The sequence below is a fragment of the Lutra lutra genome, chromosome 1 (assembly GCF_902655055.1).
Source record: "Lutra lutra chromosome 1, mLutLut1.2, whole genome shotgun sequence".
Lineage (NCBI taxonomy): Eukaryota > Metazoa > Chordata > Mammalia > Carnivora > Mustelidae > Lutra > Lutra lutra.
The window spans coordinates 18839644-18864554 of NC_062278.1; the positions used below are offsets into that span (position 1 = coordinate 18839644).

Below are 24911 nucleotides of genomic sequence, written 5' to 3' on the forward strand. Positions count from 1 at the left end.
CACTCCCCTCACTGAAATGGACAGATCATCCAAGCAAAAGATCAACAAGGAAATCAAGGCCTTAAATGACACACTGGACCAGATGGACATCACAGATATATTCAGAACATTTCATCCCAAAGCAACAGAATACACATTCTTCTCTAGTGCACATGGAACATTCTCCAGAATAGATCACATTCTTGGTCCTAAATCAAGTCTCAACCGGTATCAAAAGATTGGGATCATTCCCTGCATATTTTCAGACCACAATGCTCTAAAGCTAGAACTCAATCGCAAGAGGAAATTTGGAAAGAACCCAAATACATGGAGACTAAACAGCATCCTTCTAAAGAATGAATGGGTCAACCAGGAAATTAAAGAAGAATTGAAAAAATTTATGGAAACAAATGATAATGAAAACACAACGGTTCAGAATTTGTGGGACACAACAAAGGCAGTCCTGAGAGTTAAATATATAGCGGTACAAGCCTTTCTCAAGAAACAAGAAAGGTCTCAGGTACACAACCTAACCCTACACCTAAAGGAGCTGGAGAAAGAACAAGAAAGAAACCCTAAACCCAGCAGGAGAAGAGAAATCATAAAGATCAGAGCAGAAATCAATGAAATAGAAACCAAAAAAACAATAGAACAAATCAACGAAACTAGGAGCTGGTTCTTTGAAAGAATTAATAAGATTGATAAACCCCTGGCCAGACTTATCAAAAAGAAAAGAGAAAGGACCCAAATAAATAAAATCATGAATGAAAGAGGAGAGATCACAACGAACACCAAAGAAATACAGACAATTATAAGAACATACTATGAGCAACTCTACGCCAACAAATTTGACAATCTGGAAGAAATGGATGCATTCCTAGAGACATATAAACTACCACAACTGAACCAGGAAGAAATAGAAAGCCTGAACAGACCCATAACCAGTAAGGAGATTGAAACAGTCATCAAAAATCTCCAAACAAACAAAAGCCCAGGGCCAGACGGCTTCCCGGGGGAATTCTACCAAACATTTAAAGAAGAACTAATTCCTATTCTCCTGAAACTGTTCCAAAAAATAGCAATAGAAGGAAAACTTCCAAACTCATTTTATGAGGCCAGCCTCACCTTGATCCCAAAACCAGACAAGGATCCCAACAAAAAAGACAACTACAGACCAATATCCTTAATGAACACAGATGCAAAAATTCTCGCCAAAATACTAGCCAATAGGATTCAACAGTACATTAAAAGGATTATTCACCACGACCAAGTGGGATTTATTCCAGGGCTGCAAGGCTGGTTCAACATCCGCAAATCAATCAATGTGATACAACACATTAATAAAAGAAAGAACAAGAACCATATGATACTCTCCATAGATGCTGAAAAAGCATTTGACAAAGTACAGCATCCCTTCCTGATCAAAACTCTTCAAAGTGTAGGGATAGACGGCACATACCTCAATATTATCAAAGCCATCTATGAAAAACCCAACCGCAAATATCATTCTCAATGGAGAAAAACTGAAAGCTTTTCCGCTAAGGTCAGGAACACGGCAGGGATGTCCGTTATCACCACTGCTATTCAACATAGTACTAGAAGTCCTAGCCTCAGCAATCAGACAACAAAAGGAAATTAAAGACATCCAAATTGGCAAAGAAGAAGTCAAACTATCACTCTTCGCAGATGATATGATACTATATGTGGAAAACCCAAAAGACTCCACTCCAAAACTGCTAGAACTTGTACAGGAATTCAGTAAAGTGTCGGGATATAAAATCAATGCACAGAAATCAGTTGCATTTCTCTACACCAACAACAAGACAGAAGAAAGAGAAATTAAGGAGTCCATCCCATTTACAATTGCACCCAAAACTATAAGATACCTAGGAATAAACCTAACCAAAGAGACTAAGAATCTATACTCAGAAAACTATAAAGTACTCATGAAAGAAATTGAGGAAGACGCAAAGAAATGGAAAAATGTTCCATGCTCCTGGATTGGAAGAATAAATATTGTGAAAATGTCTATGCTACCTAAAGCAATCTACACATTTAATGCAATTCCTATCAAAGTACCATCCATTTTTTTCAAAGAAATGGAACAAAGAATCCTAAAATTTATATGGTACCAGAAAAGACCTCGAATAGCCAAAGGAATATTGAAAAAGAAAGCCAAAGTTGGTGGCATCACAATTCCGGACTTCAAGCTCTATTACAAAGCTGTCATCATCAAGACAGCATGGTACTGGCACAAAAACAGACACATAGATCAATGGAACAGAATAGAGAGCCCAGAAATGGACCCTCAACTCTATGGTCAACTCATCTTCGACAAAGCAGGAAAGAATGTCCAATGGAACAAAGACAGCCTCTTCAATAAATGGTGTTGGGAAAATTGGACAGCCACATGCAGAAAAATGAAATTGGATCATTTCCTTACACCACACACGAAAATAGACTCAAAATGGATGAAGGATCTCAATGTGAGAAAGGAATCCATCAAAATCCTCGAGGAGAACACAGGCAGCAACCTCTTCGACCTCAGCCGCAGCAACATCTTCCTAGGAACATCACCAAAGGCAAGGGAAGCAAGGGCAAAAATGAACTTTTGGGATTTTATCAAGATCAAAAGCTTTTGCACAGCAAAGGAAACAGTGAACAAAACCAAAAGACAACTGACAGAATGGGAGAAGATATTTGCAAATGACATATCAGATAAAGGGCTAGTGTCCAAAATCTATAAAGAACTTAGCAAACTCAACACCCAAAGAACAAAGAATCCAATCAAGAAATGGGCAGAGGACATGAACAGACATTTCTGCAAAGAAGACATCCAGATGGCCAACAGACACATAAAAAAGTGCTCCATATCACTCGGCATCAGGGAAATACAAATCAAAACCACCATGAGATATCACCTCACACCAGTCAGAATGGCTAAAATTAACAAGTCAGGAAATGACAGATGCTGGCGAGGATGTGGAGAAAGGGGAATCCTCCTACACTGTTGGTGGGAATGCAAGCTGGTGCAACCACTCTGGAAAACAGCATGGAGGTTCCTCAAAATGTTGAAAATAGAACTACCCTATGACCCTGCAATTGCACTGCTGGGTATTTACCCTAAAGATACAAACGTAGTGATCCGAAGGGGCACGTGCACCTGAATGTTTATAGCAGCAATGTCTACAATAGCCAAACTATGGAAAGAACCTAGATGTCCATCTACAGACGAATGGATAAAGAAGATGTGGTATATATACACAATGGAATACTATGCAGCCATCAAAAGAAATGAAATCTTGCCATTTGCGACGACGTGGATGGAACTAGAGGGTATCATGCTTAGCGAAATAAGTCAATCGGAGAAAGACAACTATCATATGATCTCCCTGATATGAGGGAGAGGAGATGCAACATGGGGGGTTGAGGGGGTAGGAGAAGAGTAAATGAAACAAGATGGGATTGGGAGGGAAACAAACCATAAGTGACTCTTAATCTCACAAAACAAACTGAGGGTTGATGGGGGGAGGGGGTTGGGAGAGGGGGTGGGGTTATGGATATCGGGGAGGGTATGTGCTATGGTGAGTGTTGTGAAGTGTGTAAACCTGGCGATTCGCAGACCTGTACCCCTGGGGATAAAAATATATGTTTATAAAGCTGTAAAAAAAAAAAAAAAAAAAGAAAGAAAGGATGAATACCCAAGTTTTGTAGCAACATGGACGGGACTGGAAGAGATTATGCTGAGTGAAATAAGTCAAGCAGAGAGAGTCAATTATCATATGGTTTCACTTATTTGTGGAGCATAACAAATAGCATGGAGGACAAGGGGAGATGGAGAGGAGAGGGGAGTTGAGGGAAATTGGAAGGGGAAGTGAACCATGAGAGACTATGGACTCTGAAAAACGATCTGGGAATTTTGAAGGGGCGGGGGGTGGGAGGTTGGGGGCACCAGGTGGTGGGTATTGTGGAGGGCACAGATTGCATGGAGCACTGGGTGTGGTGCAAAAATAATGAATACTGTTATGCTGAAAAAATAAAAATTAAAGCTCACCTCTTCACCTCTAATGAAAAACAAACAAACAAACAAACAAACAAAACTATTCTTTCAGATTGATGTCTTCTGCAGTTTTCTTACGTTTGCTAATTTTCTTATTTCACAGGCTAGGATCTTCAATATAGTATTGAATAGAAATGGTGACAGCAGATACCTTTGTCTTTCCCCAAATCCTAGAAGGAAGACAAGACGATTATGTATGTTAGCTGCAGGTTTTTCAGATACTCTATCATGTTAAGGAAGTTCCCTTCTAATTCTAGTTTGCCCAACTTTAATCATGAATGGATGTTAAATTTTACTGTATCCTTTTCCTACAGCTATTCAGATGATCAGGTTTGTCTCCCTGTATTGTATAATTTGGTGACTTACATTGAATTTTTAAATTCTCCTAGTGACTCATTTTTTTAAGAACATCTAAACTGTGGTAAAGTATGTATAAAATTTACTCTTACCCTTGTTTAATCGTGTACAGTTCAATATATTCATTGTTTTGTAATCAATAACCAGAAATTTTTCATCTTGCAAAACTGAAACCCTATGCCTATTAAACAACTCCCCATTTTCCGCCACTGCCCTATTCATTCAGCTGTTTTAGTTTCAGTCTGTGACAAACTGGTAGGAAGAAAGTGGTCCTTCAACATGGGTTTTAAAATCAGTCTAAGTGTTTTAAATCAGTTTACTGGTAGTAAAAGCCTTTTAAACATGTGCTTAGCTTGCAAATTAAGCTTTAAAGTCATATACACAAAAAATCAGTGTTTTGGGATTATGAATATACCTAATTTTCTGATTATTTTCATTACTCCAAACTACTCAAAAATTGTTTTTAAAATTATAATTATTGGGGCGCCTGGGTGGCTCAGTGGGTTGGGCCGCTGCCTTCGGCTCAGGTCATGATCCCAGGTCTTGGGTTCGAGCCCCGCGTCGGGCTTTCTGCTCAGCGGGGAGCCTGCTTCCTCCTCTCTCTCTGCCTGCTTGTGATTTCTGTCAAATAAATAAATAAAATCTTTAAAAAAAATTATAATTATTAAATTATAATTTAAAATTATGTTTTTAAAACCATTTGTTTCATTCAAATCATAATTTTATAAGCATGTCAATCAGAGTTGGATCATTGCTTGACCATAAATAACACAAAGTACCCCAACCACCCCCCCGCCCCAACCCCTTTGATTCCAGAGACTTTGGTCCTGGATGAAGCACCCTGTTGTTATGCAGGAAACATAAACAGGTAATTTTTTTTTTAGGTTGAAAAAGGTTTACTAAGTATTTCTATTTTAACAGCCATTGGCTTGCCTTTTTTTTTCCGTTAAAGATTTTATTTATTTATTTGACAGACAGAGATCACAGATAGGCAGAGAGAGAGGAGGAAGCAGGCTCCCTGCAGAGCATAGAGCCCGATGTAGGGCTCAATCCCAGGACCCTGGGATCAGGGCCTGAGCCAAAGGCAGAGGCTTTAACCCACTGAGCCACCCAGGTGCCCTGGCTTGCCTTTTGAGAAGTACTCAGTGTTACCATTTCTTCTGATTCTATTCTGAAGGAGTTTAGCTCTGTGGATGGGATTTTATTTCTTTTTTTTAAGAGATGAGAGAGAGAGAGAGCGCGCGCGCATAGGAGCAGGGGAGAGAGAGAGAGAGAGAGAGAGCCTCAAGTGGACTTCCTGCTGAGTGCAGAGTCCCTGGAGGGAATCAATCCCAAGACTCTTGGGAGATCACGACCTGAGCCAAAATCCAAAGTCTGCTCAACTGAGCCACCCAGAAGCCCCTCATTTATTTTCTTAAAGACTAAATTCTAACATCTAATTTTAGTTGAGCGGAATCTATTCTTCCCAAATTGGTAAGTTTTTAAGTAAAGTATATGGGACAATACAGCAGATGTAGAAATATTTTCATCCAACCCAATATCCCAGGAATTTGAGCCTATTTTTTTATACAGGAAAAAAAACTTCCAAAAACACAGAAATATACTGTATAATAGTTTTATTTTTCTCATTTTACTATTTTTACATTTTATGCACAAATATTTTTTATCTGAGTAAAAATAGAAAATAACTGTTTCATGTAAAATTACAAAAAAAATAAAAACCACAAAGCAATACATAATTGTTATTATGACCGTATAAGTGTCTTTATTTAAAGAGTAAAAATGTATGCAAAAATCCTCCTTCCTTTTACAAAAGACTGAGAATATTTTTTTCTGGCAGAAAGTGAAATATCACTGAAATATCAATATTTTTACACCTTCTAGATGTGAAGACATTAAGTTAGTCACAGGTTGTTTTATAATTATGAGTTTTAAAACATTTTTGTGCTATTTCAAAGATACACTAGTTCTTTTTAAAAGGCAGTAGCATAAAATGATGAACATGGAAAACAGCTGACCTCAGCAAAAATATTTGGAGGCACAACCCTTTAAAGAATTATCACACTTGAGTTTTGCCATTAAACGGGAGAGAAAAACTGAACCATTTCCCTAATTAACTGACATGGATTGATAAAAAAATTAATGTAATGTGATGAGTCGATCCATGCAAAGATCAACCACACACTGCAATTCTGCTTAATATGTCTGATTTACTGATATCAACACAATTTCCAAGCTTCAAGCTAGATACATATGAAAGCTGGCTCGGTAAGAACCTCATGCGGAAAACAAATTTTAAAACAAAAATGGACATTTCTTATTTTTGTACTTAGAGGCTAAAAGATGACAAACCATTTTATCTTTCTTCCTTTAAATATACACTGTAAATTCCCCTATGGAAAATTTATTCATAAAAACAGCAAAGAATGAATAGCATGAATCATATTTTCTTTTACAACACAAGTTCTTTTTCAATAAAAGAAAAGACTGCCTGGCTTTCTAACGATTGTAATCTCAATAAGGACAATGGAAATAGTTTAATATTTAAGTTGAAAAAAAGTAACTGAAGTTTCTTGAACCAATTAGGGAAATCAGTCTCATGACTTCACCTGTGTTCTGGTGCATAAAATGATGGTGATAGATGAAGAAGAAAAAGAAAATCGAAACAGCACCTGGTCCTGTATGAGAATGATCTTTGTTCAAGTTCTAATGGGAAATAAAATAAAAATTGCCGAAGGAAGAAAAATAGAGAGAATATGTTCTTGGAAAAAGGAATCTAAAGAATGCTTAAAGGAGAAGCAGCAATATTTTGACTCTGGAGATCTAAAAGAAATGTGGGTGTTCCTTGCCTTAAAATATATACATATAGTTGCAACATAGTCTGTCGTCTTCGCTAAAACTTTAAAATAATGTCTCCCCAAAAGCATTTTAAATACTAAAGTCAAAAGTTGTAAGCTCTTGATAACATACCAGAGATGTTTATTATATTTTTTAAAACTATAAGCGACTTGTCAACTCCCCAGACTGACAGATGGTACAAAACCTTTTTTGGTGATATATTTGTTCTGAACTTAAGAGTTTCTATATATTATTTCATATGCTTATTCTATTCAGATATCCTTGTAGCCAGTGCCCAAATTAAACTAATAGTTTGTCAGTCTATTCCATATGTGTTTATAAAAAAGTAAAAATAGAAGTTACAAGTTTTATTCCTTTTAGGCATCCCCTGCAGGTCTTGAATGACGTAAGCATAAAAATGAACTAACGTTACACATCGTAGTCCTGTAAGCACAGCACTTCAAGCTGCGATTTGAGGTTACCAGAGAAGAAAATCAGAGATCCTTTCTCTCCTGCTTGTTCCTAGATCTCTGCCTTATGGTTCATTTCAGACCACTATCTGGGACCAGTACAGTGACTGCCAGCAATGCCTCTTTGACTTAACAACCAAGCTCTTTCCTCCTGGTTAGTCAGAAGCATCAACTGAGCTCTTATAAAGCTGTTTGGGGGATAGATTTAGGGGAAATGGTGAAGGAGAAGGTGCATAAAGTAATGTATGTCAATCAATCTTCTGCTATAAGAGGATTAAAAGCTCCTGCCAGTATCTCATGATTCATGGATAATACCTTAAAACAAAACAAAACAAACAAACAAACAAAAAAGCAAGCAAAAAAGAAACATTTCTAGCCATTTCTGCTTAGTGTTAGCTGGTGTTAAGTAAGGAGTTTCACATATGAGAATCATACAATTAAAACATTTTTAAAATGAGTTATTATGTTTTAATATCTCTTTCCTTTTGAATATCATTATATATAGATATATATATTAAAATGGTCAAGTGAACATGTATACAGATATTTATACTCACACATATATAATATTCAAAAGGAAGAAATTCAGTAAATGGGAAATTTTGTTTGGAGAGAAGACTGTCTAAACTGGAGGTCAGAATTTCTTCTTAGAACTACGGACTAGTAATTTGCTTTTTGTCTTGAAAGGGAAAGTACTGCTGACTGATTAATGTTTTCATTTCATCAGAAACACAATGACTACATAAGCTGCTTTTGCATAACACACTGGCAGTATAGGGCAATTTTGGAAAAGAAAGAAAGCAAGCCATGCCAAACCAAACTAAATCAAACTTTTATTTTCTGGCTGAGGTATACCTTTTCAGTTTTTTAAATCTCTGACAGGAAAAACAGAGATCATTTCAGAATTTTTGTAATAGTTGGTTTATTAGAATTAAATGCCTCTCTTAAAATAATTTAAATTCTTGGCCTGACATTATGAATAATCTATACAGAAAATCCTTAAGATTAGCTTGAGTTAAGCTAGATTTCAACCTGGATCTCCTTCTTCAGCAATGCTCTTCTGCCAGTAGACTTCTTATTGTCCTTTGCTTGCAAATATATAAATTATTTTAATAACTTGATACTCTCAGTTTAGTAATTTATTAATATTATAATTTTATTTGATATGAATATTTTAGCTCTGCTTGATTAGATGAAACAGGCACACATGCTTTAGCTGTGAAAAATTCCATTTTCTGGTTCTATGTAAAGCAACATCTAAAGCAGCAGAGAGGGGAAACAGTTATACTTTCAAAAATAGTTAAGCCAGACTGTTTCCTGGAGATACTTCATTTATTTTTCATCCTCAGATGCTACTGACTATTTTTGGTAGGGCTAGACATTAATACTGACCAGTTTAGCTTTCCTGACTGTTAACAAACTATCCCACAATGAACCTGACTTGGTGCTGAAGACATTGTGGTGACCTTTAACATACACGTATTCTAAAATATATGCTCAAAGTAAAAAGATCCAAATTCACAAGAGTATGAAATATTTATAAAAAAATCATGCATCAGATTGTACAGTCTAGAAATAAAAGAAGATTCAAATTCAGTAATAAAGGTGAGAGCAATACTTGCTCTGATATTTAAGAAAGACCTCGGGCTCCCAGAAGGTCCTGGGCTCAATTATCCTTTTCCGTCTGCAGAGAAGCAGTGGCCAGGGCTACTGCTGTGACCGGCTGGGCAATCCCATGAAGCTGCATCTTTGCAAGTTTCTTCTGTTCACATTCTGTGACCAAACGGTTCAACTCCGCTGCACTGTATCCAATAAGAGTCTTCAAGTCACAGACAAACTTGTACACAAATCTCTTGCCTTGAACTTTACAAATCATGTCCCCATCATAATAATACCTTCAAAAAGAAATACACATTAGGACTATAGGAAAAAAACCAGAATTCAGGCTTGTTACAATAGTTCAGATCCCTCCTTAAGCAGGAGCCTAGTCCGGTATCTACCCCGACAAGAACTAACATTGAAGTTACAGAGAAATCTTTAATGTTACTATCCAAGGAAACTTCAAAACATTGCTTACTAAAATTTCAATGTTCAGTATTCTAAAACTCTATGTACTAAATCTTCAAACTGTATTTCAACAATTATGATAAAATACTGATTTAAAAATGATCACTATTAAAACAAAACAAAAAACCTTAGGAGTAGCAATAGAACCTAAGAACAAGGGCTTGGGGTCAGAATGTCAAGATTCAAAATACAGTGTCTTGACTTTGTGTGATTTTGTCACCACACAAAAGTCACATTTTCTCTAAGTCTTTATTCCTCGTCTATACAGTGAGGTTAAAAACAGTACTTACCCTCATAGAATTGTTGGGAGTTAAAAGGACTATCTTTGCAAAGTGCTCACTTAAGCACACAATGACTGGCACATAGCCCTCTATAAAACGTAAGCTATGTTAATAATTAAGAACCCACATTAAAGGAGAAATTTGTAATACACATATTCTATGGACTGTGGGAATGTCCACTTTTCTGTACTGTACAAAATCCTTTAAGTTACAGCCATGCCTTTGCTGTCACCATTCTAATATGTAAAGGCTGTCCTTTCAGTGAAATTCTCCAAATCCAGTAAGGAGCCTCAGAAGTGTAAGTAAAGGGTTAGAAGACAGATAGGATACAGAAAACCAAGGAAGAGGACATCATAAGGAAACAACGGTCCTATACCTACAAAGACAAACCTGGAGGAGTCCCTCTAGAAGCCTAGTTTTCTGCCGCTATGTATGGAAATAGAGCTGGACTAGATTTACTTTGGAAAAAGTTTATTTACTGTTAATCGCTGTCAATTCCAGCAAAGGGAAAAAGGTAAGTTAAGACTTAGATAGGCAGGGAGACTGTTAAGCCTTATATTTTGTTTTATTTTATTATTTTTCCCCACCTCCGTGAAGCTTTGATTTTAAAATTGTACTGCCCATCTGTACCAGACTGACAATAAACAGTTATGAAAGGAACGACTATTTGCCAAAGTACCAACATGGTGTAAACTACCATATTTAGCAGGACTTTATTATAAAGTCATTCAACTTAATCAAGAGTCCATTAATGAAAAGTCTGATCTATGTGCAGGAAATTAAGTCACTTTTCCTCAATTTCAGAATGGAGAAAGCCTAACAGGCAGTTATGTTCATTTTCTCAGTGAGATACAATACACTGGGCAGAGTTCTTGTGTTTCCTTCTGTATCAATTATATTCAGACATAATTTAGATCTTAGCCCATAAACCATCAATTGTCTGTCATCTAATTTAAAATGAGACTGGTATTTTAATTTCTTAAGAAGATTTCTTCACAATATGTAAGGCTATAGCAAACAGACACTTGAGAAAAAAGTAAGATGAAGGAAGAAAGTGGTTTTATATTTCAAGGAGGAAAATGGAGTTGGTATAATCTTATGTCTCTTGGTAAAAGGTGATAAAAGAGTACAAACACTAAGTTCTAATTTTACATAGTATGTCCTTCCATCTACTAGATGCTGTCATACAACCACTATATATAATAGCATTCACCACATTTGTACCCTCCATAAAATGAAGAAAGTAGAAAGGTACGTGATACCTGTGTTTTCATGGACTTGATTTTGCCGTCCCTCTTTTTTTTTTAACTTGTATTTTTTTTTAGCCTTTATATTGTGAAATAGATTTCCCTAGAATCCCTCCAAGGTCCCTCCCAATCACTACCCCTGCCTTGCTCTAAAAGGTAAAAACAATCTTGTTCCACGATGGTAATTCACCGCTTGTCACCCAAACACGTATCCCTAAACTTCTCCTGTTTCTTGAACTTTATACTATAAATGCACTCATACAATATGTACTCTTTCGGGTCTGATTCCTTTGCTGAACATTACGTTTGTGAGGTTCATCTGTATCAGTGCTTGTAGCCCCGGTTCATTTCCATAGACACACAGTCCACTCTTGTTTACCACAATTCATTTACTCACTCCCCTGCTAACAGGTATTTGGTTTCTGGCTCTGGGACATTATCAACAGTGCTGCTGTGAGCATGTGTGCAGACACACGCGTGCAGTTCTGGTTGGCAGGTATTTAGGAGAGAAACTGCCGGGATACAGGCTACATTCCTATCAGAAGTGTAGAGGCATTCCCGCCGCTCCACAGCCTCAACTCCTGGTACTGGCAAGCATTTAAATGTAGGCCACCCTGAGACATGCGCTGTGCCATTTTATCATCGTTTCCAACCGCGTTTCCCTGATTACGAGAGGCTGTGCAATGCAGCATACGGTCATCGGCCACGCGGATAATCACCAGTCCAGTGTCTGTTCGTGTCTCTTGCCTATTTTTCCTATTTCTCCTACTGATTTGTAAGAGTTCTTAAGTTACTTCAGACATGACTTTTACGTCAGGTTTGTGGCTTGCCTTTCACTCTCCCGACGATGGCTTCTGTTGACCACACTTTAATTGTAATCTAATTTAAATGTAGTCCCAATTTCTTTTCTCCATCAGGGTCAGTGCTGTCAATTCTGTTTGATGTCTTTTCTCACCTACCGACATCATGGAAGTATTTCTAGATGCTTTCCTATTTTACCTTCCATATTTAGAGCTACAAGCTACATGGAACAAATTTCTGGTATGGTATGAGGAAGAAGTTGAGTTTCACTTTTTTCCCATATGGATAGTCAACCGACCCAGCTCTATCAATTGAAAAGCAGGTCTTTCCTCATGTCTTTTCTCCATACCATCTTTAAGTCAAATACTCTTATATTCTTGGCTCTGCTTGGGCTCTCCGCTGTAATCTGTTGTCTATTTGTCTCTCCTAAGCAAACAACACATTGTCTCATTGTTCCAGCTACAGCCAGTTTCCATGTCCTGGAGAGCAAGTCTTCCCACTCTATGTTAATCTTCTTCAGGTATCCTAACTACTGCGGCACTTTATATTCCCACATAAATTTTACAATCACCATGTTAAGGTCTACAAAGAAACTTTCTGCATTGAAACTTTTATCAGAGGAGACCTGACATCTTAAAGATTAATTCTAATAATTTATCTGTAATTTTGAAGGGACTTGTATATATACAATTATATCAACTGCCAAAAATGACAGCCTTAATTCTCATATGGAAAGGATCTTTAGATAGTTGGCAAAGTACGTGAGACTAAGTAAGTGATAAACACATCGAAAATAAGGCATTTTAAGGGCGCCTGCATGGCTCAGTCGGTTTAAGTCTGCCTTCAGCTCAGGTCATGACCTCAGGGTTCTGGGACTGAGCCCCACATCAGGCTCTGCCTCTCCCTCCCCCTCTGCTCCCACCCTGCCTCCAATTTGTGCGCTCTCTCTCACCTGCTCCCTCTCTCAAATAAATAAATAAAATAAAAAAGGAAGAAAAGACAGCATTTTAGTTACTTTGAGTGCTAAGGAAAAGTTATTTTGGAAAAGAAAAATGATCATGCTAAAATATGTAGCAGTATTTACATGATCATGACCCTAACAATGAATGCTGATATAACCACAATTTCCATATAATTATGTAATTACATTAAGATGAAGGGAGAAAGAGTGTGTAAATATGTGTAGTGGAGAGGTGAATCATAATCTCGTAGTGTGAAATTCACAATGTCCAAACGAAACATGAAGTAGCAGTAAAAGCATATTATTTAGAAATAAAGAAAAATTGCAGAGCTGTTTTACACTATATTCACTCTTTCAAAAAAAGACATTAGTTCCATATTTCCATATATCCTGTTTTACGTAAATGCACATACTAATTTCCATTCCTGTGGAAAGCATAATTTCTGAGAGTAACTGTCTCAAAAAAATTCATGCTACTTATAGGAAGTTACAAATAATTTTATTTTATTCCCATTCAATCCATGTAAAGGTTGGATATTCAGATTTAGGGCGAAGGTGAAGAGAGAACAGAGAAATGGGTCGACATTATGCACCTCATTATAAAAAAAGAAAGTATCTGCATTTTTGCTAAAATTTATACTCGATTCACCTATGCAAATGATAGCATCTTAATCTTTTATGTAAATGACAGAAAGCTCAGAGATTAAAATATAAGTTTTAAACAGAGTAATATACGCTTTTCAACCAGATAAAAACAAATAATCTTGGAATCATCTAAAAAAAAATACATGCCTCAAAATCATTACTAAATATCTTTGTAAAAAGTCATTTTTGGGGTGCCCGAGTGGCACAGTTGATTAAGTGTCTGACTCTTGGTTTCATCTCAGGTTGTGATCTCAGGATCAGGGGATGGAGCCCCCCACTGGGCTCTGCACTGAGCACAGCATCTGGTCAAGTTTCTCTCTCCCTTTACCTCTGCCCCCTTCCCCCCCACCCCCCCCACCCCCGCATGCTCAAGCACACACAAACTCTCTCTAAAATAAATAAATCTTTTTTAAAAAGTCACTTTTAACAGTATGAAACTATTAGCTTTTTAATTAAATAAACATAAACAAGTCTTTTAATGTTACATAACAATGTTAAACCTAGAATAAGAAATAATTTTTTAGAAAGGCTCGATAATAAAAAGAAATAATAAACAATACTAATGATAAATACTTACCTTAATGCACGACTGAGTTTCTCATAGTTCATTGTAGGCTTATTTTTACGTTGTCCCCACTTTTGTGCAACTAGTTCAGGCTGATTTAGCTTAAACTCGCCTTCATCACCAACCCAAGAAATGCAGTCTCGAGCATCCTTGTCAGTAAGAAGTTCTAGCAAAAACTGCCATAGTTGGATTTGACCATTGTTTCCTAAATTGAGAAGGACAAGCATTGACCACAGTGCTATGGATTAGTAGCAGGCAAAAGGCACCACACAGGTTCTTCTCTGGGTCATCCCCCAGCCATGCTAAAAACATTTTTTTTTTAAACAAATGCTGTTTAAATACTGCCAGAGAAATAATCTATATTCATATTTTCATACAGTGAAAAAAAACCAAAATACATGATTTGACAAATTTTATAAATACCATAAGATAATGCAAAAATACCTGTTCTGTTCCCAGGTGAACTTCTATCTTCTCCTGAAATCCTTGGAGCTCTTTGTACTTTAGCTGCCTTGGCGCTACTATTTATAACTTTAATAGTAGTTGGTGTAGCAGACTGTACTGATGCTGGAATAATCTGCACAGCTGCAAAGAAAAATGGAAAAAAAATTTTTTCCTCCTAATACAAGCTGTAAAAAATCTACCAAGATATAAAATGCTATTAGTTTTACTGATGCGCCTCTAATCAGCTAAAAAAAAAGGGGGGGGCCTCATTTTAAAAAAGCCTTAATCCACAGAAGTTTTGAACAAAATTACCAAAGAAGTCCTGAGGATAAGGTATGATGTTTGCATTATGAGTTGTGAATCTTAACTTAGGGAATAAGAGCAGGTCTTATTTTCAATTAACTTAGTGGTATATACACATTAAACAAGAAATTATAAAAACATATGTTTTAAGAATATTTCTTCATTAAAAGTAGTTTATCAAATGTTGGGAAAAAAATATGGACAAATGAGAACTCACACGCACTGGTGAGAACACCCACATCTACCTGCACTTGGTGAAAAGCTATGGTAATCCCTAGTCAGGGTGGAAGGAACCCCTGTGATAAACCAGAGAATCTCCCACACATTCTTACAAACACTCATTCCATCATACTTACAGACTTTTAAAAAGAATAGACAGCAGTGAAAATGAATGAAATCACACTGCAAGTATCATCAAAAGTCTTATAACTGTTACACAAAAAGCAAGTTATAAAAGGATATATACAGTTTATTGTCATTTTACCCAGAAAGTTTAAACACAGGTAAAACAATGCTATAAAGTGTGGTTGCCTAGTTGGTAAAAATATAAAATATGCACAGAATAATAAACATCAATTCATGATAGTCATTTAAAATGAGATCTACAACAGGCAAAGTTGATACATAAAGTTTTAATTCTTATGGTGTACATAGATGTTAGTTACTATACTTTATTTCTTGGTGTATCTAAAATATTTCATAAAAAAGTTAAAAATTAATTTTATTACCTTGCAGTGCTAAATTAAAAGAAAGCATGAATACTCACGCTGATCAATTGTAACTATCTCATTCATCTGTTGTTCTTGGCTTGCCAACACATCTGAAGAACACACATAAAAATTTTTGTTTACATTTACCCCAGAAATATAAAAACTCAAGTCAGTAAAACTCAATTCAACTGACCAACCAGATAAACTAAAAAGCAAAACATTCAACAAAACTTAATGGCACAATAACCTAAAGAAATACTTGATATTCACTTTGCAAGAAAAAGATATTTTTAAGAGAAGTAACAGATGGAAAGCTCTAATTCTTTTAACATTAAGAAAAGAAATGTTAGAAAAATGGAGTTACTTTTCACAATTCATAGTATAAAACAGCAGTTCAGATTCTGAGCTGGATAGTCCCATAACATAAACATCTATATCTAAATCTATTTATCTGTATAAAACCATTTAAAACATGGAAACCTTTAAAATCAAATAAAAGATGAGAATGTACACCACACTGAAATTACTTAGCATTTGTTAGATATACATTCTCAGTCAAGGTGAGATCTTCAGAACTTACTAATCTGTTCTAACACATTGAATAAAACTGCTTTAACTTTTTTTAATAAGATTTTATTTATTTGAGAGAGGGGGGAGAAGCAGCAGAGGGAGAGAGAATCTCAAGCAGACTCTGTGTGGAGCAGGGATCCCCACAATCTCATGACCCTGAATCATCACCCGAGCTGAAATCAACAGTCGGATGCTGAACTGACTGAGCCACCAGGTGTTCCAAAAGGGCTTTAACTTTATAATGCTCCTTAAAGATAGTTAAATTTTCAATTAAACTGTAGTGGTCCTACAAGTCACAAGTGAATGAAATAATATAAGGATGGCTACAAAGACAGCTCTCAACATGAATTACACTGTAAAAGGTCCTAATACAACCACTAAGAGAGCCACTCTTAACTCGTCTGTCGCTATCCCCTACCCAAATTCTATTCTTTATTTCTTTAACGAAAGTTCCTATTTCCCAGTCTCTAATATTTCAGCCGATTTATTTAGTGCCCATCATAGATTGGATGCCTTTCTCTTGAAGCTGTACCCACCAGCAATCATCTGCGTACTGGGTGAGTACCAGCCTGGGCACCGAACACAGTTCTACTTAGGGTGCCATGCCAAGATCCAGTTCTAGGCACACAGAGCTGGAAAGGACTGAGAAACTAAAAAGAGATCTAAAGCCTACCTGTCAGATAAGGGGTTTCTTTTGGGGTTTATATAATTATACGGGACTAGCCTCAGATCTTGGTTCTGATCTTAGCACTCACTTATTGGCTGTGTGCCTTTGATAAACTGTTCAACCGACTTAAGCATTAATTTCCTCATGTTTAAATGAGCTATCCCACCTACCACCTCATGAGGCTGTCATAGGATTAAAGGAAAAATTTATTTTTTAAAATAGATTCTCATTTATTTATTTGACGGAGAGATTGAGTGCACATACAGCAGGAGAGCAGCAAGCAGAGGGAGAGGGAGAAGCAGGCTCCCCGCAGAGTAGGGAGCCCGACGTGGGGCTCGATCCCAGAACCCTGGGATCATGAGCCAAGCCAAAGGCAGACGCTCGACTGAGCCACCCAGGCACCCCAAGGAAAATGTTTTCTAAAAGCACAATACTTGAAACATAGCTTAACTTTTCAGTAAACTGGAGATGTTATTGCTTCATCCAGATTCCTAGTTCTGAGCATTCTCCCCGCTTCAAAGAAATGAGCAGATACACAAGATTCCTGTGAAGTCTCTGAATGAGCTTTAAAGACTGAGAAGCACTAGGAGAACCAGAGACAAGCACAACAGAGTGCCGCCATGGGGGAGACAGCAAAACCCACCAATTTCAAACTGTAGTCTAAACACCGTCTTCGTCCTAACCTTGACAATTCCTATAAGGATACATTTCAGTAAACATGACTCACATGTTAAAAACCTGAAACAATTCAAGAGTTTTCCTTATTTACCTGAAAAGCTGTGTAGAGGGGGAAAAAAAAACCCCAAACCCCTGTGAAATCAAGGACAAAACTTCAACCAGAACATTTAACTTACTTTCTAATAAGAAAAACTGGAAATAAACCCTGTAAATGTAATGAATGCAGTAAGACTTTCGGTGTCAATAGATACTTCTCCCTCTAGTATTTAAGAAATTCCATGAAAGAGAGAAACTCTAACCAATGAAGGAAAGCCTCTCTCTAGAGCTCATTTTTTATTTAGCAGCAGAAAAAGCGCCCCAGATGAAAACCCTAAGCCTTCAAATACCTGTGGAAAATCCCTCCAACCAGAGCTGTCCCTTTACTGGGCAGGTAATAGAACAAACCCTACCAGTTACCTTTTTATCCATAACCATTACAAAAACAAAGTCAGAGTTTGTCTTATTCACACATTCTGAAAAGTATGTGGGTCTGGCTAGCATTTCTGGCCTGCTGTAGAATGATGTTAGGGAACAGGGTACTGCTAATATTTTCAGATAGTCACTGAAATATAAGAGGGATTAAAATTCAAACAAAATAATTTACATTTATTTGAGCTTTTTGTTGGTCAGCTAAGTAGTTTCTAATTTCTGTATGTAGTCACTTAATCATAATAATAATGTCTGTGGAGCCAACATGGAAACACTTATAACAGCAGACTTCAAAATGAAAGAACTGCCGGATGAAACCGAAGTCAACGGATGGAATTTACGAAGAGAGCTAAGTGTAGGGCACAGAATCTTAAGAGCTTGGATTCCGGCATTCTTTAGTCTGGTTTTGGATCTTGGCTCTGCCATTCCCTAGCCCTGTACCCTTGTGGGGCTGGTTCTTTAAGCCATGGTATCCTATCTTAAAAATAAGGAAAGTCATGATTTGTGGCATCAGTTAGAGGGATTAAATTAGATAATACATATAAAGCTCCCAGCACAGCTTATACAATTAGTAGGTGTTAATTATTATTGCTATTATCAAAGATCACAACAAACAATGAAGACAAAGTTATACAGAAATAAAATTAAACTCAAGTTACAGTGCAAACAGGTAATAATTCAAATTTTATACATTTTCGAAGAAGTTCCAGATGACTCCATAGAATTTCTCCCCGAGGCACTCGCTGAAAAAAATCTTCTTGGTTGAGACTGCATAATTCCCTTCCAGAAATGTTGAGTGTGGTCAGGTCTATATCAGTCATGCTGAACTCCTTCATTACCCAAACCACCCAGTGCAGGACTTGGTCTGTAGACCACTGTATAGGATCTAAAGAGAAAAATATTACCATTAGCCTAGTCCTATCTTAGATATTATATAAATTCACAGTTAATTTGTCAATACACACACACACATATATGTGTATATATATATAGAGAGAGAGAGAGAGAGAAATCCAGAAAGGATCCTTCCCCAAGTTAAGAGAAGTAAATAAACTCAAATAAATAAAAAGGTTTTTAACACTACATTTTCTCCTCATCTCCTTTTCAATTTCTCAATCTAAACTTTTAATGAATTCACCTGATTTACATCAGTTGGTCTGAAATTTTATCAAGAAAAAAATAACATAAAATTGCTCTTCAATGGGTCAACTGAAAGAATAAAAAGTGGGATTTCTCTAGAGAGAATGGCATAAATCATCCAAGTTTTAAACATTACTTTGCAGCATTGTATAATTTGGTGCACTGGGGGAAAAAAAAAAAAAAGAAAACTATTAAGGGGTTTCTGAAGAGCTAGACTCACTCTCCAAAATGTGCAAAACATAATCTTTCCTCCCTTTCGCTTCTTGTAAAAAGCTGGTGTTCCTATATTCACCCTTTAGTGGCATTTATAATACAACATGCAAATTGCATGTTTTCTCAGCTGTCTTTCCCTGTAATACATTAAGGTCTGAAATATAAGGACTGTGTCTTATAAAACACTGTTTATCTTCGGAGTTTACCACAATGCCTTATGCATGGCCCAATTTGTTAAATCTATGGAAAGTAAATCTAAATAGTCATTTTCCTCATCATTTTTTTACTATCTAATTGAGTTCACAAACGAAAAAGATGGCCAACATGTATAAATATTTCATCACTGTATCCCTGGCACCCAACAGAGTATTCTATCCATATAAGTTCAATAAAAACTGGATGAATTAATTTCAGTTTAGGTATTTTTCCATGGAGAAGATGATCTATCTAAACAGTATTGGTTACATGCCCCTAAGATGCAGGCTATTCAATTGGAGTAAGTGGGGAAAAACACATTTAGGTACTTATCAAGAGCCAATTTGTAATAAAAGATGAATCAAACATAATACAGGATTGACAGCCACAGAACTGATTTTTTATTTGATCTTTTCATAAAGACGAAAGGGAGAAGGATTTTGAGAAGATGGCAGGAAAGTTTTTTAATGTCTTTGAATGCACACATTAAAAAAAAAACACCACTAAAAGCAAAAGACAGCAAAACCAAAAATCCATGTATATTTACAATAAAACCAGGTGAACAAGGTATCCCCACGGAAGCCCAAAATACACAGATGAAGACAAAGCAGTAACATTCAGAGACCTTCATGGTATCAGTATCTATTTAGGAGACAAAGGGGGAAACAAAGGAAAATCTGACCCATTTTCATTCTGAGCACAGAACTTCAACACAGCCAAGAAGTTTTCACTGAGCGCAATAGGCCAAGCTCAAAGGAGTAGCTCAAACAGTTTTGTCCGATTGAGTGCAAAGGTCCATGGTAAGATTTAAGGGGCTGGAATAGTGTAGCACTTTTGGGTTTTTCAAACTGAGCCATGGATCACGTCCAGGAGAGTGGAACACAATGAGAAACTAGAGGGAATGGAATCTAAACCGAGCGGCATAGAAACACCAAAGAAAAAGAGGAGGTCCACGGTTTTATTGTAAATATGTCTGTTCCCTTAATCCATATAAGAGTGGATTAAGGGAATAGACAGCAACTGAGAAAGCCAGTGGTAACGTTTTTGTTTTTAAACAAACACCCAATATGGGGCTTAAACCACAACCTGGAGATCAGAGTCATGTGCTCTTCTGATTGAGCTAGCCAAGTGCCTCTACTGGATCTATTTTTTAATACTACTTGAAAATAACAGAGGAAAGAATTAGAGAAAGCTAGAAAAGCTATCCTGAACTACACTTCCCATTATAAGTTCAAGTAACCTCATTTTACATAAACATGAGCCAAAAAAAAGTATCATGATCGAAAAAGTTGGGGCAAATGTAATCAGTCTGATTTGTTTTCTTAAATAATATCAGGACTTCTGGTGTAACATAATTAATTGTGCATATTCTCTCTGTTTATTCTCTAAGACCCTAGTAAAATGACAGTAGAGGAATTTTTAAAAGAAGTAAACTCATGGGGCGCCTGGGTGGCTCAGTGGGTTAAGCCGCTGCCTTCGGCTCGGGTCATGATCTCAGGGTCCTGGGATCAAGCCCCGCATCGGGCTCTCTACTCAGCAGGGAGCCTGCTTCCTCCTCTCTCTCTACCTGCCTCTCTGCCTGCTTGTGATCTCTGTCAAATAAATAATAAATAAAATCTTTAAAAAAAAAAAAAAGAAGTAAACTCATAGGAACATAAGTGAAAATGCAAACAGATGTGAGAGTTTCAACTAATTTTTGAAGACAGTCAGCAAAGTGAAAATCAAGTGAAGTAGAAGCTATGACCTAAAATATCTATCCAGGAGGGTACAGTAACAAGTAAGTGTTTCCTGACTACAGAATCCCTCTACTGGCTCAGGTTTTGGTGGTTTCAGGTAGCAGGAGAAGTGTAAGTGGAAAATGAGGGGGCTGATTTAAAGTGTACGGTGTTGTTAGAACCTCTAGGGCCTCTCCTTCATTCTCAGGAGCCAACCGAAAACCATCCCCAAGCACACGTCCATATCCCGACCGCCGCCACTACCCCATCCCCGGAACTTCTGGGACAGACATGAAATGTACATTGATCCCAGTAATAAAAGTCTACAAACTGAAGAGTGGGACCCTCTGCACTTCCCTTTCCATTTCCAGAATGCAGCATTCACATATACATCAACCCTAAATCCTCACCTGAACTTTCTACTCCTGTCAGGTTATTTGGCCAATTCTCCAGAGGAGTTGAAGATACCCAGGAAAAACATCTATATACATATTGACACCTAGGAATCTTTATGAAATGACCAATATCCCATTTTACCAGAGTATGGTCAAGAACTCCCTTCCAGAGCTTCAAATTAATTAGCTTTAAAGTAACTCACTTTTAACTATGAACAGATGAGCAGGAACAGATATTTGAGAGACTCAAAGCATTAAACAAAAATAAACAGAAAACTAGAATCCAGAAGCAGAAATAATGCAATAACAAAATGGAAAAAAAAAAAAAAAAAGAAAAACGTGATCAGAATGCTAAAAGGAAAAACAAAAATGAAAAGCCCTTGTAAAGTGAAAATAACTACCAGGATAGGTTGTTATATAAAGACAAGAAATTTGGCGCAAAGTTGTTCATATAGATACAAAAATGACAAACCAAAGAAAAAAAGATACAGAGGATCAGCCCAGGAGATTCAGCAAGAGTCTCAGAAAAAAAAAAAAAAAAACACTGAAAGTCATTATCAAAATAATAATGCAGGAAAATTTCCCAGAACTGAAGGCTACAACTGTCTAGATCAGCAGCTGTCCAAGAGAAATATAATGCAGGCCACCAGGTAATTTTAAAAAGTTTTCTCACAGCTATATTAAAAAAAAAAAATAGGTGAAATTTATTGTAATAATAATTTCATGTAATGTTTCCAAATGTTATTTCAACACGTAATCAACACAAAAATTTTAAAAGATTTTACATTCTTCTCTGTTTGTACCAAGTATATGACACAGCACAGCTCAGGTCAGACCAGGCACATGTGAAGTGCTCACGTGGGACTAGTGGCTACTGCACTAGGCAGTGCTGGGCTGTGCAATACTTCCCCATAATCCATAAATCTACAGCACATGAAATAGATGCCCAATGCCACTAAACCAGGTTAAAGACCAGAGATAAAAAGGAGATCAAAACAGCTTCCAGAGAGAAAAATAAAAAGGATATAAAAAGGAACCAGAATCAGAATGCCCCCTGAACATCCCACACTATAATGAAACAGAACAAGGCCATATAAATTTTGAGGAAAAATAGTATTTCAACTTAATATTCTATACCCAAGCTTTCAATCAGAGAGAGCAGAATAAAGAACAAAGACATTTTCGGATATGTAAAGTCTCCCCCACCAATAAAACAAACAAACAAAAAAACACCCTGCCAAACCAAAAACAAAAGTAACTTTTTTTTTTTAAGATTTTATTTATTCATTTGATAGAGATCACGAGTAGGCAGAGAGGCAGGCACAGAGAGAGGGGAAGCAGGCTCCCCGCTGAGCAGAGAGCCCGATGTGGGGCTCTATCCCAGGATCAGAGATCATGACCTGAGCCAAAGGTAGAAGTTTAACCCACTGAGCCACCCAGGTACCCCCAAAAGCAACTTTTATTTCCTAGGTGTCCTTTCTAAGGAAACCTATACCGAGGAATGAGAGAATAATGAGTAAATGGTAGAATAAAACGAAGAAAAAGGAAAATATAAGATCCTGAAAAATGGATCCAGCAATGCAGGCCAAGTCAAGGATGTCCAAGGATGACAGCACTATGGCAGATCTACAAAAGAACCAATCTAGAGATACTTCAGAATTTGGGAAAAATTATAGGCACAAAACAGAGTGATGGAAATGGGAGAAAGTCAGTCTTGGTATATACAGAAATCTACAAACTAAAAATTAAGTCAACTTAGGGGTGCCTGGGTGGCTCAGTGGGTTAAGTCTCTGTCTTCGGCTCAGATCATGATCCCAGTGTCCTGGGATTGAGCCCCACATTGGGATTGAGTCTCACATCAGGCTCTCTGCTCAGCAGGGAGCCTGCTTTTTCCTTTCTCTCTGCCTGTCTCTCTGCCTACTTGTGATCTCTCTGACAAATAAATTTTTAAAAAATCTTAAAAAAAAAAAAAAAAAGAGCTTTATTCTAAAGTAAATGATACCCCTAGGTAGGTACTCCTGAGTCAGAGTTTATAATCTTGCTCTCTATATAATTCATTATTATATACTACTGTCCATAAAAGATCCTACTACTGAAGGGTTCTTGTTGGAAGTCTAGTAAACTACGTAAAATATTATTTCAAGTGTTTTTATGCTCTCTTCCTTTCAGCATTTCCTCTCTCAGAGGTGACTGCAAACTCACTAACAAGGTCAAGCATGATGTCTATGCTAGCTTTTACAAGTCAAAAATAAATAACAATATTGTCAACCACGTATCTGAAGAATGGCTCTATATGGTCCTTAGAACTGGGCTTACCTTCTCAGGTTCCAATTAAAAGCCCCTCTCCTCATCTATCCTTCTCCTGCTCGTGCCTATTTTATCTACAAATACTAAGGTTACTAACAACTCATGGACCTTCGATAATATTTATTTATCCCTCCAACACTCCCCATTTGCCCACCAAAGGTTAATGCTGTCTTCTCCACTTCTATGTCTATTTTTTCCTGTAATTCAGCTTTGTCTAATTCTAGTTACTTTTTTTCTAAATCTACCAATGAACCTCTGATCACCAAATTTAATAGATACTACTCAGTTGGTGTTTTTTTTTTTTTAAAGATTTAATTTATTTGACAGAGAGAGAGAGAGAGAACAACCAGAGGGAGTAGCAGGCAGAGGGAGAGGGAGAAGCAGACTCCGTTCTGAGTAAGGAGCCCAATGTGGGGCTCGATCACAAGACCCTGGGATCATGACCTGAGCCCAAGGCAAATGCTTAATCAACTGAGCCACCTAGGTGCCCCTCACTTGGCATTTTTTTTTACTTTGTCAGCAATGTGGCCACTCTTTTTCAATTTCAGAGACACTATATATAGCTCTTATTTTCCTTCTATCTCCTCAGCTATTCCATGTCTCTATTCCTTTTCCGCAACCTGAAATGCCAACAAGGCCCAGCCTTTAACGTTGTGTTCCTTTCCATTTTCTCTCTCTCCATCAGAGACTGTATATACTTGTATAGCTTCTAGACAAACTCAACAGAGCTAAGTCCCAGGAAACATTTTCATCTCCAGTCCAAATCTTGTGTACCTGAAAATACTTTCTGGCCACCTTCAGCTGTAATATGTACAACACTTTCCCTAGACAAATC

General features: G+C 37.0%; 1 protein-coding gene across 2 annotated transcripts in view; it reads right to left on the bottom strand.

Moving 5' to 3' along the window:
- Positions 1 to 6132: 6132 nt before the first annotated feature.
- Positions 6133 to 24911, bottom strand: part of GABPA (GA binding protein transcription factor subunit alpha) — a 34844-nt gene continuing 16065 nt past the window's right edge. For both annotated transcript variants that reach the window (XM_047721556.1, XM_047721549.1), the window contains exons 6-10: positions 18803 to 18997; positions 15785 to 15838; positions 14716 to 14856; positions 14284 to 14476; positions 6133 to 9599 (exon numbers count right to left, since the gene is read on the bottom strand). In XM_047721556.1, the coding sequence (XP_047577512.1) occupies positions 9371 to 9599; positions 14284 to 14476; positions 14716 to 14856; positions 15785 to 15838; positions 18803 to 18997 (812 nt within the window). In that variant the 3' untranslated portion in view covers positions 6133 to 9370. The remainder of the gene's footprint in view (positions 9600 to 14283; positions 14477 to 14715; positions 14857 to 15784; positions 15839 to 18802; positions 18998 to 24911) is intronic.